This window comes from Lathamus discolor, chromosome 4 (genome assembly GCF_037157495.1).
Source record: "Lathamus discolor isolate bLatDis1 chromosome 4, bLatDis1.hap1, whole genome shotgun sequence".
Classification (NCBI taxonomy): domain Eukaryota; kingdom Metazoa; phylum Chordata; class Aves; order Psittaciformes; family Psittacidae; genus Lathamus; species Lathamus discolor.
The window spans coordinates 107,859,001-107,874,712 of NC_088887.1; the positions used below are offsets into that span (position 1 = coordinate 107,859,001).

At 38.5% G+C, this 15,712-nt stretch overlaps 1 protein-coding gene across 2 annotated transcripts in view; it reads left to right on the plus strand.

Annotated features, from left to right (window-relative positions):
- Positions 1–15,336, plus strand: part of MTMR6 (myotubularin related protein 6) — a 28,355-nt gene extending 13,019 nt beyond the window's left edge. For both annotated transcript variants that reach the window (XM_065678517.1, XM_065678518.1), the window contains exons 8-14: positions 4,051–4,160; positions 5,180–5,305; positions 5,926–5,975; positions 6,770–6,970; positions 7,652–7,786; positions 7,866–7,992; positions 9,695–15,336. In XM_065678517.1, the coding sequence (XP_065534589.1) occupies positions 4,051–4,160; positions 5,180–5,305; positions 5,926–5,975; positions 6,770–6,970; positions 7,652–7,786; positions 7,866–7,992; positions 9,695–9,955 (1,010 nt within the window). In that variant the 3' untranslated portion in view covers positions 9,956–15,336. The remainder of the gene's footprint in view (positions 1–4,050; positions 4,161–5,179; positions 5,306–5,925; positions 5,976–6,769; positions 6,971–7,651; positions 7,787–7,865; positions 7,993–9,694) is intronic.
- Positions 15,337–15,712: the final 376 nt, after the last annotated feature.

Genomic DNA, 15,712 nt, shown 5'->3' on the forward strand with positions numbered 1-15,712 from the left:
ACCACCCAAGAAGGAGAAAAAAGATGTGTAATTGCTAAGCACCTTTATTATATATCTCCCAAAGTATAAAGGTGGTGACCACACTGGGAACATAAGCCAGATCAGTTTCATGATCAATGATTCTGTTGTATTACAAATCATTATCATAAAGTACAATGAGAACAAGAACTTTAGCCCAAGCCCCACACTTGAAAAACATTACCACAGCAACTGCCAGCTCTAAGTAAGGTACGATATACTGAGACTGTGAGATCAAGAGGAACAACTTTGAGAGCCAATAAATCAGCATTGTGATGAGTGACTATTGATCTAAAACAATGAATGCTTATCACAAATACAATTAGACACACTCCGGTCAGATCTGTCGTTACCTCAACCCCTTCGTGCCCCACGTTGGGTGCCAAAAAGAGCTGTCGTAGTTTAAACCCAGTCAGCCATAAAATCACAGTCGCTCTCTCACTCCCCTCCTCTGCTTGCCCTCCCCCTACTCTCGGAGGGACAGAGAGGAGAATCAAAAAGAATGCAACTCCCACAGGCTGAGATAAGAACAGTTTAGTAAGTAAGGTATAACACAAATCACTACTGCTACCACCAATAATAATAATGATAAAGGAAATAACAAGGGAAGAGAATACAACACCTCAGCACCAGCCGACCGATAACTCCCCCAACCCCACCTGACCGAGCACCGACCAATACCTACTCCAACCCTGCAGTCTACTAGCCCTTCCGGGTAGCTCTCTGTTACATCCTGGGCATGATGTGCTATGGTATGGAATACCTCTTTGGTCAATTTGGGTCAGGTGTCCTGTCTCTGCTTCCTCCCAGCTTCCCCTCCTCCCTGGCAGAGCATGAGGCTCAGAAAGTCCTTGGTCAGACTAAAGCATTTGTGTTATCAGCTCCGTTCCCAGGCCGAAAATCAAAACACAGCCCTGCACCAGCTACTAAGAAGGAGAAAAAGAACTGCTACTGCCGAACCCAGGACAGATGTCTTTTTAACTTCTAGCTTCCCCGGATGTGCTGAACTGAATGTTCTCAAATTAGGAATGTGATGCCAATGACCCTGTTAGTTCAACAGCCATTGTAACCAGGACTGTCCTCAGCTTTATTTATAACAAACTACTGTTATTTATTCTTCAGCATGTGTCCTGCTCTTTGGCTCTTTGTCTATTTGCCTGATTAGCCCTCAGAATTGAACGATTACATTTACAAGCAATATGTAAGACATAATCCTTCCTAACAAAATTTTGCAATGGGAGTACACCATGAAGCATGCTAGGGGGGTTTACAGTCTTTTCTTTGATTCAGCTGATTTTTATTTCACTAAATACAAGATACTTAAAAAAACTGTTCTTAAGTAGTGTGTCAGTGTGGACAGGGTGACTCTGCTCCCCTGATGGGCATCTGTACAACAGCCGTGGAAAAATCATAGAATCATATAATAGTTAGGGTTGGAAAAGACCTTAAGGTCATCAGTTCCAAGCTGTCTGCCATGGGCAGGGACACCTTGAACTAAGCCATGTTGCCCAAGGCTCTGTCCAACCTAGTTGTGAACACTGCCAGAGATGGCAGCTTCTCAATAGAGATTCACAACTTTCTTGGGCAACCTGTTCCAGTGCCTCTCCACCCTTACAGTAAAGAACTTCTTCCTTATATCCAATCTAAACTTCCTCTGTTTAAGTTTTAACCCACTACCCCTTGTCCTACCACTACAGTCCCTAATGAAGAGTCCCTCCCCAGCATCGTTACAGCTCCCCTTCAGATACTGAAAGGCTGCTATGTGGTCTCCACACAGCCTTCTCCAGGCTGAACAGCCCCAACTTTCTAAGCCCATCTTCATATGGCAGGTGCTCGAGCCCCCTGATCATCCTCGTGGCCCTCCTCTGGACTTGTTCCAACAGTTCCATGTCCTTTCTATGTTGAGGACACCAGAACTGCACACAATACTCCAGGTGAGGTCTCACAAGAGCAGAGTAGAGGGGCAGGATCACCTCCTTCGACCTGCTGGTCACGCTGCTTTTGATGCAGCCCAGGACACAGTTGACTTTCTGGGCTGCGAGCACACACTGCTGGCTCATGTTAAGTTTTTCATCAGCCAACACCCTGAAGTCCTTCTTCTCACAAAGACTAAAATTTTGGCTGTGGTATTAAAGTCTAGTTTTCATATATTCAAAAATACAGTACTGTGTATCAGAGAAAATTGAACTCTGGTAAGCAAAATGTTTTGTCCGTCAAAAACCAGCATTTTTGCAGGAAATATTTGAGGAAGAGGCTCAATAATAGCTGCTGTGGTTTGCTGAGTATGTTTTGATGATGGAAGTGTGTTAACCAAGAGAGTTTTTTTGAGGGTTGTGTAGAGTGTCTGTATGGGGTTGTTCGGGATTTTTTAATTTGTTAAAAACAACCTCTGCTTCCGACCCACTGTACTTCAGTTTGCAGGTTCTAGTCACCTTTCGAAGTGCTGCATGAAGCCTTGCTAGTAGTATGTATAAGGACAATCAAGCAATGGAACATGAGATTTTGGGTCTCAGATGCATGCAGGGCATGTGTCTGTGACAGGATCCATTTAGCCAAAACTGTCTTAAATAATATTTATTTTGAAGTAGCTAAAGATCTTAGTAGTACCAGAAATCATATTTCAGTCTGTTAGTGACCTTAAGGGACTGGAGAGGTGTGTGTTTGGTTCCCCCCCCCGCCCCAGCATTTTTAACGTCAAAACGGTGTCAGTTAATTTCTTTGTTTCATCGTTAACCAGTATAAAAATGTCTGTGTTAACTCAGAAATGGGAAGTAATTCTTTAGACTCAAAACGTGTTCTTATCTCTGCCTTGGTTTGTAAAAATACAGAAGTCTAGCTAGAATGGGGAAATGCTAGTGGTGAAATATTTTTATCCAGCTGAAAATTCTGATGAAAAGCAGATTTTGACAGCAGTGTCTGGGTGAAAACAAACCGAGGGCTGGAAGCCTGTTTATTTTCCAGCTAAAACCTTGTGCTTTAAGCTACAAGGTACAGAATGCAGGGGTAGACATTGCCTTATCTGTCCAGTCCCTTCCATGCACATGTTTGAATTTACAGACGTGAATATTTTTATTATCTTTACCATGGGGTTGTGTACGTGTTTGTATACTGTTGTGGTTGAACAAATGTACGGAACCACTGGTGTACAGGGAGTGTGAGCTGTCTGAATGGATCAAATCGTCCTCGGCTGATTTCCTCCATGTGCTAGACCTTTCAGAAGCCACACTTGCCTGATGATGCTGTCTCTTTCAAAGACTAGGGAAAACTAACATAGGTTTTGCTGCTTTTACTGATATTTACAGACTAACATTTAAAATTTGGTTGTCTGTCAGGGTTTCTTGATGTTTTGTTACCTCATTGTGCTATAGTTTGCTAGACAGTTTTTGTAAATGACAAATATCCAAGGACTTTAGAAAAGGTGCTGGAATGCTTACTTGGAAGCCTGTCTTTGTTGCAGCATTCAACAGCAATTGGCACTGCGACTTCTGAGCAATGGGGAGTATACCAAAGCTTTCATGGCTGAAAGCTGAGAACCATGTAGTGCAGGAAAGGTTCAGGAGGTAGTGGTTTCAGAGGCCATACCCTTCAGTAGATTAGGGGATTTGACTGAACATGAAATTGTGTCACAGAATGACTTGGTGAATTTTGTTCTCTACTTTCTCTGCTGATTCACTTCCTCCCATAGTCGGAGGTAAAGATTATTTGGCATTTCTGTTGCCTTACCCTTACCTTGTTTGGTGAGGCAAGGGTAAAGCTCCCTGTTGGGGTTAACCAGTGTATTTACTTGAAATGTTACTTTGTCAAAAAGACACAAAAATCTTGCTCTTGCTATTTATAGTTAGTGTAGTTCTACAGAGTCAAAAAACATTTGTTAAAAGGGTTAGAAAACATTTAATGGTGGTTTCCTGAAAGATTTCTAATCAGCTTACAACATGGGGCATTAGAAACAACATACAATTATTATTCTTTCTCCATTGCAGGTTATAGGTAGCTGTAACTTCTTATGGCTTTCTAACTCTTGGTTTCTTTCAGTCAGTGGCACAAAGGGTTTGTCAGTCAATGACTTTTTGTCTGGTTTGGAAAGTTCTGGATGGCTGCGTCACATCAAAGCTGTGCTGGATGCTGCTGTCTTCCTAGTCAAGGTAACTTGCATGCTGCTGCTTTGTTTGATAGGAGGTTGACTTGCCACCAGGCAAGTACAATGTAAAATTGTAATTCGTACAGTGTAAAATTCTGCAACTGACCTTTTTGGCGGTAGGTGCTTACTATACAGATACATGGATACACTATTTTAAGTGGGTTTGTTTTGAAATGTTGAATATGCGAGCTGATGTTTTGAGGTATTTACTTTCTTAATGCTCTTTGGTCACCTTACTGGGAGATGAAGTGATTCTTATGTTGCCTGGCGCATTTAGGTATTTATGAAAGTTGTAGCCAGTTTGGAGGTAGATGGAGCGAACTGTTATTTAGCGTAACCTGAAAAACAGAACTCCTAGGGCACTAATGGCAGAGAAGCCAAACTGGCTACATTGACTTCATTTGTCAAGGAAATCGGACTCTTTATGAAGAGTCTTTGCGAGGCATCTGTAAAGCCAGTAGCTTGACCTAAGGGGGGCTGTGTGAAGGAACAAAAATAGGATTGTTGTTGTTACTGAGAGAAAATATCAGGAGTTACTTTAGTTCAAAATGGACAATTGCCCTCAAGGTGACCTTCAAAAATATTTTCTAGCCATTAACTTTTGTGTATTTTGATGAACAAGTGGGTATCGTCAATGACGTGTGGTGTTCTGGGCTTTTTAACCTGTTTAGTCTGAAATGCGTAGTACACTTCTTACTTTGCATTACTCAGGGATTTATAAGCTCAGTTTTATAAGGGGTGGAAAGAGAACTTGGAATCACTGTAGATGTTCTTGTTACCTTGTGCAAAGGTGGTAGTGGAATTTCTTTTATTTATAAGGAATTTTCTACATTTCCGTGGAGGAAAAATCCTAGCTTTCTGATAGTATCAAATCCTTGCCTCATAATAAACATTTTTCTGGTTTTGTAAAATAAAATAGTCTGTGCTGTGAGTGTGGGATAAATGTAGCTATTGTATTTATTGATTAAATTTTGACTACTGCCTGGAACAGAACATTCACTAAGAAACAACTGTGTCTTGCAGGCAATAGCAGTTGAGAGTGCAAGTGTATTAGTGCACTGCTCAGATGGCTGGGATAGGACTTCCCAAGTTTGCTCTCTTGGAGCTCTCTTGCTAGATTCCTATTACAGAACAATCAAAGGATTCATGGTAAGCAAGTTTTTGCATTGTTGATTTGTTCCTTGATAAATAAAGGCTATAATAAAATGTTTGAGTAAGAAAGGAAGCAGTGTAAACCTACTGATGCTTTTTTTGGATTTGCAGTATACTGGTAAATCTTTCTTTTAGAAATACTTTGCCCCTGGGAAGAAGCATTTATTTAAAATCAAGAAAACTTAAATGCAAATAGTGTGTTGCTTCAGGCACCCTGCAGAAATGTTGCAATGATTGCCTTTTGCTTCCAAAAAAGCCTCCTTACCTGTGACATAAGGATTCCAAAGTGCTTAAGTAAGATAGTACATCTACTAAATTATAGTACCTCTGTGCTTGTCACTTGTCCCCAAATCAACAGTATTAAAATCTAAAAATGACAGCTCCCCCAGTAGCAGAAAAGATAAAATCTTTAAGCAATCTACATTTCTTCATCTTTCTGTAGAGAGGAAGAATATTTTTGGAAGAATTATTCTGAATTTTAGAGTAGGAAAATCAACAGTATTCTGCAGTGGCAATATACGGTGTTTTGGGAAGTCCTGAAAGTACATAAAGGTAGTTCCATGTGTTGATTGGAACTAACTGTTTCCTTTTGTTTTGGTTTGGTTTTTACCTTCTAGGTCTTGATAGAGAAAGACTGGATTTCTTTTGGGCACAAGTTCTCTGACAGGTAGTTCACTCTTCCAATACTGTAAAATGTATTTATTTTTAATATTTAAAAATAAATTAAAACACAGTGAGCTTAACTAAGTATTCTTAAAAAAACAAGAAAAAAAAAAAGAAGACATTGTGGATGTTAAACTACTGCAGTGTTGCTAGAAATCTTGCAACGAGTAAGCTATTTTCAGTAGACAACACACTTCATGTATTGTTATTTATTCAAATACCTACTGGATAATAGATTTATATTATTGTAGACGTATTTCTGGTGCTACTGATGCCTCACACTTGGATGTTGATGACTGCAGCTAGGTCTGCACATATGCAAAATCAATCTAAAGCTACATCCTCACTATTTATGTAATATAAAATACTGTTGATATCTTTAGAAATGAGTGTACATTTATTCTTGCTTTTAATGATGAAGCCTGTATGTTTTTCTCTTGATTTGCCTATCATAAGCTATGACAATAGCATTGCTGCTATTTACTGCTTATTAATTTGCTTTTAGCTAGTGCACTCCAAATATTACTATGGGAGTAATAGACACAAAGGAGCTTAACTGTCTTATGTTGCTCTTCTGTATTGAATATAGATGTGTGATTACTTACAAGTCAGAAAAAAGGTTAAATATAAACTTATTTCTATTAAAAAATCGTCCCAGTTCTCAAAGTTAGGTGCTTAATATCCAAACCAAAGCTAGTGTCAAATTAATATGCTGTCACTTTTAAAATAAGTGCAACTAAGACTTTTTTGATTTTAAACTTAAATGGGGTTTAATCTGTTTATGGGATCTTTTTTCAGGTGTTCTCAGCTGGATGGTGATCCAAAAGAGATCTCGCCAGTGTTCACCCAGTTTTTAGAAAGTGTGTGGAATCTGACTGAGCAGTTTCCACAAGCCTTTGAGTACAATGAAGCTTTCCTCCTTCAGATCCATGAGCATGTCCATTCATGTCAGTTTGGCAACTTCATTGGGAACTGCCAAAAAGAGCGAGAAGAACTAAAGTAAGCGGATGTTATTGTAATATATCTTGTTTATTCTGGCAGCTAAGAACTCCTGTGAATATTTTTCATTTTAGGCTCTGAATAGAAATAGAGGCAAGATTTGTAGTACTGAAAATGATGTTGATCAGCATTAGGGAACAGCAGTGCTTCTTATGCCTTTGCACACTGAAGATGGTCTTTCTAATTCTGGGAAAAAATCCCAAGTATATTGTTTTCCTAGGGAAATTAAGGCTTATTCTGCTCCTACCACCCAAAAGTAATCTTAAGTTTAGAAGTATCACTTCATTCCTTCCACCAGTCTTTTCTTAGGTAACCTTAAAATTCTTGCCTGCTCAAGACTAATTATTGTCAGTTAGAAGTATTAACAGGATGTCTCCTAATTCTTTCAGCTGGAAAACTTCTGTAAAGTTTACATCAGTTCATCTTTGTCTCAAACTGTACTTTAAAGGATTTATTGCAAAACTTGCACTGCAGAAGCATTAGTACCTACAGTAATACTGACAGTTCTAGCAAACATTAAGTTAGGCCAGGAAGAAATTGATTTTACTAAGAGTTTTTAATTCAAGATTTATAAGTATTTCTGGTAAATTTAAAAAGATTGATTTTTATTATGCTGAGCTGTACAGCTTTTGTTTTTTGCTTGCAATAAATATCTTGAATTTGATCTTTCCTTGCTTTAAGATTAAAGGAGAAGACATATTCCTTGTGGCCATTCCTTCTGGAAGAACAGAAGAAATATCGGAATCCTCTGTATAATCCAGACTTTTCTCCAGAACTAACTCTTTTGGAGCCAAATACAGTATCATTCAATTTTAAGTGAGTTTGAATTATATACAGTATCACTTCTTCAGTTTTGTCTTTATCCTGCATAGTTAAAACTGTCTGCTTTGTGCAGGTTTTGGAGAAATATGTACCATCAGTTTGATAGAAGTATGCATCCCAGGCAATCTGTGTTCAATCTTATAATGAATATGAGTGAACAAAATAAACAACTGGAAGAAGACATTAAAGAACTAGAAGCTGTAAGTATTAAAAAAATAAGTGTGTGTACTTCTGACTTAAAATTTACACTTGCACACTATAATAATGCTGCTAGCTTTCACATGAATGTCACTACTGCGTGGCCTAGCACTTATTCTATGTAGTGTTGACTTTGACTTTCACTGTATGCCTCTATGATAAATGCCAGACTATGCAGCCAATGTAGCTGTGTTGCTAAACCAGGGAGACTGAAAATGTTTAATTTCCATTATAGCTACTAAAATGGAAGCAGTAAGTATTTCTTTTAAATTCATATGCAGGTGCATGCTGTTATAAGTCACTAATTATGGGGCATGTACATTGTAATCCTTATTCGAAGGCAGAAGTCAGATGACTAGAAATGATTTCTACTAGGTGCTACAGTAAACCAGGAAACATTCTACAGCGTATCTCCCGTTAGTATGACTTAATTAGTGGCTTTTAATTGATACTTTGTTGTAGTCAGTTAAGGTGTTGAAACTTCACAATAACACTTTTTAAGAAATACAAAAGTTTCCTAATTATGAATTTTAATTTGTTATGTAGCTAGAAGTGGTAACACAGCTCCTGTATGTTACGTTGGGGAAGGGGTGGAAGGAGGGAAGTACAGGTTTTCTAGGAGGAAAGATTTTTTTAAATTGATCCTACTGTAATGAAATGAATGTAGGTCACTTTAAACTGTTTCAAGTGTTAATTGTATATTTAAAAGTTTTTGCACAATTGAAGCAGCAAGATGAAAACCCAAGATGAAGTGAGCTGAAGGATAAGCAAGATGTAAAGTGAAGTCTCAGTTCTGAATTTTCTATAACTGTGTTCCAAAGTGTTACCTTCACCTGATCCCACATTTCTCACCTGAGTAATGAAGAGATGTAATTGTTGTTTGAGCTCTCAATGTAGGCTTTCCTACTTCTGTTTCAAAACAATTAAAAAAGTTGGATGCCAAGAAACACCAGAGTCTTCTGGGCTCAGTCTCAGTTCTTATAGGGTGCAAACACTGGTTCAGTTAACTAGTTCAAGTTACTGGGTGAGATTGATTGGAGAAAAAAAAAAAAGCCCAACACAAAAAAAAAACCACCACAAAACCCCAAACCCTTAATCAAAATGTTTCCTCTTCTTTTGCTCAGTGCTTGCAGGATAGGTCCTTTCCTCCAGTGCTGCTTTCTAATTTTCATCTTTTGATGTATTCCTACATTTGGACAAACTGTATTGGCATTTTTCAGATCTAAACCAAAAGTCTTTAGAAGTTTTATTAGGAAGGATGTAAGGGCTTAGGTGTGAAACTGCTCTTTTGTCTTCAAGAGACTTGTGATCTACTGTCAGCTGCCTGCTTGCTAATAATACCAAATCCTGTCTTCCTTTGCCTGTACTCCAGAAAGTACTCCTATCCTGATGGTAAGCCAAACAAGGGGCAAGCCTGGAAGAACCTGTGCTTTTCTGTGGACATTGACAGGCAACCTTTCTGCCTTCTTCTTAGTTTGCAAATCTTAAGTGCACAGTGTTCACAGTATCTGCTGTCAACTGTGGGGAAAAATGCGTTATCCAGTGGCCTAACATTTAATAATACTGTTACATTTCTAACCTAGGGTATGTAACACAGGGTTTTGCAGATGCTGACTTGGCCAGCAAAAGAAGTGGATTCACTTCCTTTCAAAACAGAATATTACCCGTTATGCTCACTGTTACTAACTATTCTCTGTATTTCAGAAAATAAAACAGAGAAATGGGCAGCCAGATGCAGTCCTTGTGAAGGAACATCAGCAGCCTGCTCATCCTGCGCCCACAGCACTGAAGACCACTCCATGCTTCAAGAAGGAGCAGCCATTGATCCCTGTAAATGATGCTGTAAGAACTATAGAGGGCAGCAACACAGCAGACAATCGCTACAGTGAATTTGTGGCAGAGTTCTCAAAAGCTGAGCCTGCTGTTGTCAGCTTGGAGTATGGCGTGGCCAGAATGACCTGCTAATTAAACTCCAGCACTGTGCTACTCTTCTTAGACTGTTTGAATTAAGAGATGGATTATTTTGAGGATGGGTCTCTGCTGCATGACCAAATCATGATTTGTATATCAGCAAGTTTTGTTGACATAGACTAGAACAGCATGCCAGTTGTCACATGTTTGCTGTTCTTTTCAGGAAAAAATGTGTAGCTCTCTTTTTAAGAGATGGGGGCAATCGGTAAGTAGTGACTAAAAATCCAGGAATGGTATGTCTTTGGACTTAAGTCAGTTTGCACTAAATTGATTAAAATAGTAATATTACTTTATTCAGTATAGGAAAACACAGGTGGTCTTTCACAAATTGATTTTATTTCGGCAAGTAAACTTGAACTTTCTATTTTAGGAACTGAAGCTACATGTATATATCGCGTATAACATAAGTATGTATACCCTTGTTTAATGTCTCCCAGTACTAATATTCAGCATATTAAGTGCCATGGGAAAGTATGGTATATTTCAAATCATAAATAGTTGGCCTTAAACCTGTCAGATCAATGATATTGTCCTTTACTACTGCAGTCTACATGGCTCTGTTTACATTGTATTTGCTTAAATTATTTCCTTAAAACAGGACTGAATATAAGGAATGACGTATGCCTGACCTGGCGCTGCCTTTCAACAAATAGCTATATGAATGTTAACTTATCACTGAAGACTGTTCTTTCTTACATTTCCTCTTGTTTAAAATGTAGTAAATTGGCCTGATTTTCCTCTCTGGCAGCTCAGTAGATTAAGTGTCACTGAAGCTACAGGTTGTCTGATCTTAAATGTTTTGATTTGTGGCAAGGTATTTAAGTGTAGAATAAAAAGATTAAAACATGTCATGTAAGAAAACAAAATTTAGCCAATAACTGAATAGTCACATTCATTCACATTGTTTATGTGCTGTGCAGTTGTCTGAAGTTGCACAAATGGAAGCAGAAATTTTGGAAGTGTAGTGTGCTGACATTGTTCCCAAGTGAAAAGTCATTCATGTGTCTGAAGCTTATGGAAAACTGAGTGCCTCCTAAATAATTTTAGTTATGAGTGAAATCCTGTTCTCATCTTGCAAAAATGCAAGTATAAAGTAATTTCAGTGCAATCTAGAGCTGTTTACGTAGTTGGAGAGAGGACAAAATCCTCTAGCAAGGTGCAGTAGAGATCACGGGACATAAGAGGAAAGAAAAAAAAAGAAACTGAGTTTGTAAGTTTAATTACGCATCTGTAAGCTTCTAGTAAGGGAAGAGGGTTTTGCTGAAGTTTGTCTCATGGATTTGCTGAGCAGATTGCTGACACCCATCTCTTAGAGGTATAAATTACAACTTTGGGTATTACAATCCCTGGATGTGACTTTTTGTTACAACTAAAAATGAGTTTATTCTCATCCTAGTCCCTGAAGTCTGTTTGGTTAAAATTACTGGTGTGCCACACACAGTTTGATGTAATGGGCAGTAGTGTTTCCCTCTGCACCATATTGGATCCAGGACTCTTAACAAGGCCAGTATAGGTCATGATCAAGTTGCACTTGTGAAGCTGTCTGGGAGAAATTAACTGTGACTCCTGTATTTGACAATTAATTCACCCTTTTCACTAGTTTGTTTTTTAAAAGCCTGTAAGTGTAAATAAATGCTCTAAGTATTTTTATTCCCAAACATATAAGCATAGTGTCATCTTTAAAATACATTATCCAGTCATTTGAACACATTCAGAATTTCTCCACTACAGGTTTCGATACCTTCACGTTTGCACAGTGGTGCCTTACAGGATTGCAGCAAGAGAGGTTTTTGTGCCTTGTTATTTGTTGTCTCACCTTCTCCCTCACCTTCTGTACCAACTTGGTTCTGTGGTTTTCCTTTGGAAAAACATATATTCAGCTTGTATTGTATCACAGTAGTGAAACAAGTTTATTGCTGACAATATAGGTAAGTTATCCATTTATACTTGTTTTAATATTTAGCTGCTCTGGTGTGCCATGTACACTTTTCATATTTACTGTTTACGGACTCAAAAGATTATATTAAGCTTTTTTGCAAATACTGTTGTATGTTGTTTTTACTTTAACTGAGTGCCCCTGTATATAAGGCATTTGAAGAGAAGATCTGTTCCCTTTCAGTATTGTTAAAATGAGTTTATTTCAGTCTTCAGGCATTTTTTATTGGCAGAGTTCACTGCTTGGCAAAAGGACTTGAGATGTTTTTTTGTTTTAAATCAAGGTATGTTAGGCCAGCTTTAAAATCCTATAGAACTATCTGAAGAACCTGTTTCTTCATGAAAAAATACAATGCTTCCTGATCTAAAGTAAATATTTAGTTAATGTGAATTGAGTTTTATAAGGTCATTTTGTGGAGCAGCCTTCCTATAAAGTCCAGATAGCTCTGCCAACTCAGTCCCCAGCGTCACAAGTGAGAAAAGTTCCTGCAGAGAGGCAGCTGTCCCTTCTCATTTGCTGTTTAGGCTTAAGCCAAAGCTACCTAAAGCACGTGGGACCTGTGGTGAAGTAAATAGATGGTAGCAAAGTGAGCTCCAACAGAAACCTTGGCAGGATGGCCCGGACTCTGCACAGTGGGCCTGTTCTGTGTCCTTCAGGAAGGGTTTAGAAAACATCAAGCAAGCTGACTAAAAGAAAGGGTGGCAGAAGCCTTCTGGGAGCAGAATAAAATTTAATTTCAGTTTGTCCTCTTCATGAGCATGCTGCTCTGAGAGCAGTGACAGTACCGAAAGGTGCCTGGTACAGGTCGAATAACACACAGAACTGTTTCATGCTGTGGCAGTAACGTGTGGTTACACTCACCAGTTGCTTGGGAATATAATGTCCCAGATAGGAAGTTGCTGTAGCTGGTTCTGCACCATCAGCTGTGCAACTTTGGTACCTGTCAATTGAGTGCTTCGTCTTAAGAAGGTCTTGGTGTAAAGTCTTTGTGTTTCTGTGTTTGGTCCTGTGCTTGATCTTTTTCCTAATCTGAATGCTATAGCAAAGAAATAATTTCTTTTGATTAACCAAGCTGATAGTCTTACTTGAGGAACAAAAACTGAATTTACTTTGTACTTCCAGCAATTTAAAATATTTATTTCACTAGTACCAGAAGAGTGGGGCTTGTTTTTTGGGAGGCTTGCTATTGCCATAATGTATTCTTCAATACAAGTTTAAATATCCAACTGTTCTGTTTTGTAGGACAACTGCCAAATCAACAGACTAAGAAATTAATTAAGCAACACTGAACTGAGCCTGTGCATTTTCCACACATGTCCAATTACTGGTGACCTAAATCTAGGCCTGAAGTCTGGAGAGTCCATTTAGAGAATTGGAATAGCAGTCCCTCCATAAAAATGCACATCCCTATGTGGAACAAATGCCCTAATATAATGGGTTTTTTAGAGGGAAAGTTATACCAGATCAGTCTGTGACAGTTTGATATGTCTCTTCCCTAGGACAAGCACACTGGGGAATGCCTTGCTGGGAAAGGTAATGTGTTCTTCCTGTGTAGCTGCTGTTCTCATAACGCCTTTTGATAAAGTAGCGTATCAGCAAATCTATGAGAACTTGCTACTCCCATTCTGATAAACCAAGCACATAACTGGTTACATAGTTGAGCTGAAGAGGGGCTGGGGTAGCTCAGCTCAACTACTATCCTCTTAGTAGTAAGAGTAGTAACCGACAGAATGATATTTGATATTAAAATAACACAGGGCACATGCTATCAGCATCTGTTTTTTAGAGGCTTGCCCTGATCTTGAGCAAGTGTGGCTACCACAAGGGCCTTGCATAAGTATGACAATTTCTTTCTAGTTAGTTTAAAGATAATCTGGTTTTGAACTAGATCATACCTCCACAGAGATAATTTATAGATCTTTGGGTCAGAATGTAAAGGTTGCTCTTACAACTTGTTTAGTTGCTAATGGTTCTAAACTTGTAGCTGATAGTAGGCTAAGTATACTGGTCGTGAAACCTATAATAACCTTTAGGATTAGATGTTTAGATTAAAGTCTGCTTTGACTTGCTTTCACTTCTTATGCCACACTATTCTCCAAGTGCTGCTTATTGTGGTATTTGATATGTCAGCTGTAGCAGGCTTCTTAATGCTTTGGATGTTTTAAAAGCCTGAAAATACTGAATCTTCTTTCTGAAGGCTTGGGTCAGCCTTAGTGAGCAATGTGGATGAGCTCATTTCATCTAGCTAGCTTGACCTGCCTACACGTTAAATAGCATTGAAAATCAGCATGGCATCATAATTCAGTGGAGCAACTTCTGTACGTGCAATAGGCTTAAGGAAAAGGATATAGTTGGGAACCCTTGTCACAGCATGTAGCACAAGGAACAGGATCCTGCTGGGGTGTGACTCACTGAAAGGAGAGCAGTTTTGATGTCCAGCAGCTGCTTTGGGATTGAAGTTAGAAGGTCAGAGGCGTGCTGCTTCTGAGATGAGTTTCCAGGTCCCAGAGAATTCAGTGACCTGGCCTGTTAAGCACTTGTGGCTAAGCAAATCTGCATTGGCATCAAGCACCAGAAGATATATATATGGATCTGTGTTTCTTAATCTACTGACTTCAAGTAATACATGTCCTGGTGGTGACTTGGAAATTGGGGTGCAATATTTTGTTAGTTCTTGTTTATAGCTTAACTTTTGAGGTCAGTTGTATAGTGTTTATAATTAAGTGGGATTAAACTTTATGACACTATAAAAGTGCTTCTTCTGTTAATGACAGGTTAGCATGTACATATATTGTGCTTTGTATCTCTGCATATATTTCTACTGAATGCTTTTCTTGCAATTAGGCAGCCTTGGTGAAGTCCCATGCTGCCCCATGTTGGCATTCCTCATTACCAAGCAGTACAGGTTGGTTTCTTTGATCTGTCTTACTGTCTCTCTTCATTCTTACGGTTTATCTTTATGGCTGTCTGATGGCAATGTTCCTTTGCAAACACCTTTCCAGCAAAGAAAATGAGTTTGTTGTTTTTCTGTGTCTCAGGGATTTTTTTACCCCTGAATTACTGAACTTGAAAAATACAGCTTAATGTCCCTTTAGGGGCTACTGAGTGCCTGTTAACTTCCACGGTCAGTTTACTTACACATTGTAACTTCAGACCTGGCTGTTAAAAACGATGAAATTCAAATGTTGGATGTGGCAAAGAGAAGGAAAACTGTTTTCATTGTAATGTATCTGGAAAGACTGGCTGTTTCTCTAGCATTTATTGCTCCATGTTGTAATGTTCTCTGTAATAAAGTCACTTACCTGTGTGCTGGGATCACGCTTCATGTATATTCCTGAAGAAACTTTAGCAAATGGAATTTTGTAATAAGTATTTTATTTGTATGTGTTTTGAAAATCCATACAGCTTGAAATAAAATTATCTTAATATTGCCAGTGTAGCTGGTGTTAAATAGTCCATTTATCATAGCAGCATATGAACATTAAATATTGAATAAATTTAGGTTTATGGATGAATCATATCTGGTACAGACCATAGCGTACAGAAATGACTTGGCCTATTAGTTTCTTGAATGATTCTGTAATTTTTACATGTGGGAGCCTGGCTCAACTTCATGTTACTGACTCTGGTGTGTTAATTACTGGCCGAGCAGTTACTGTCGGTCTATTAATTGCAAACACTATTCTGGGCTTAATTAGAGTTAAGTGTTAGGAAAAGAGAAGAGGGGTTTCTGCTTATTTAGGATTACCATTACTCCATACTTGGTAATCCAGATTAGTGTGTTCAGCAGCTTCAACAAATCTGGTTAAGAAATT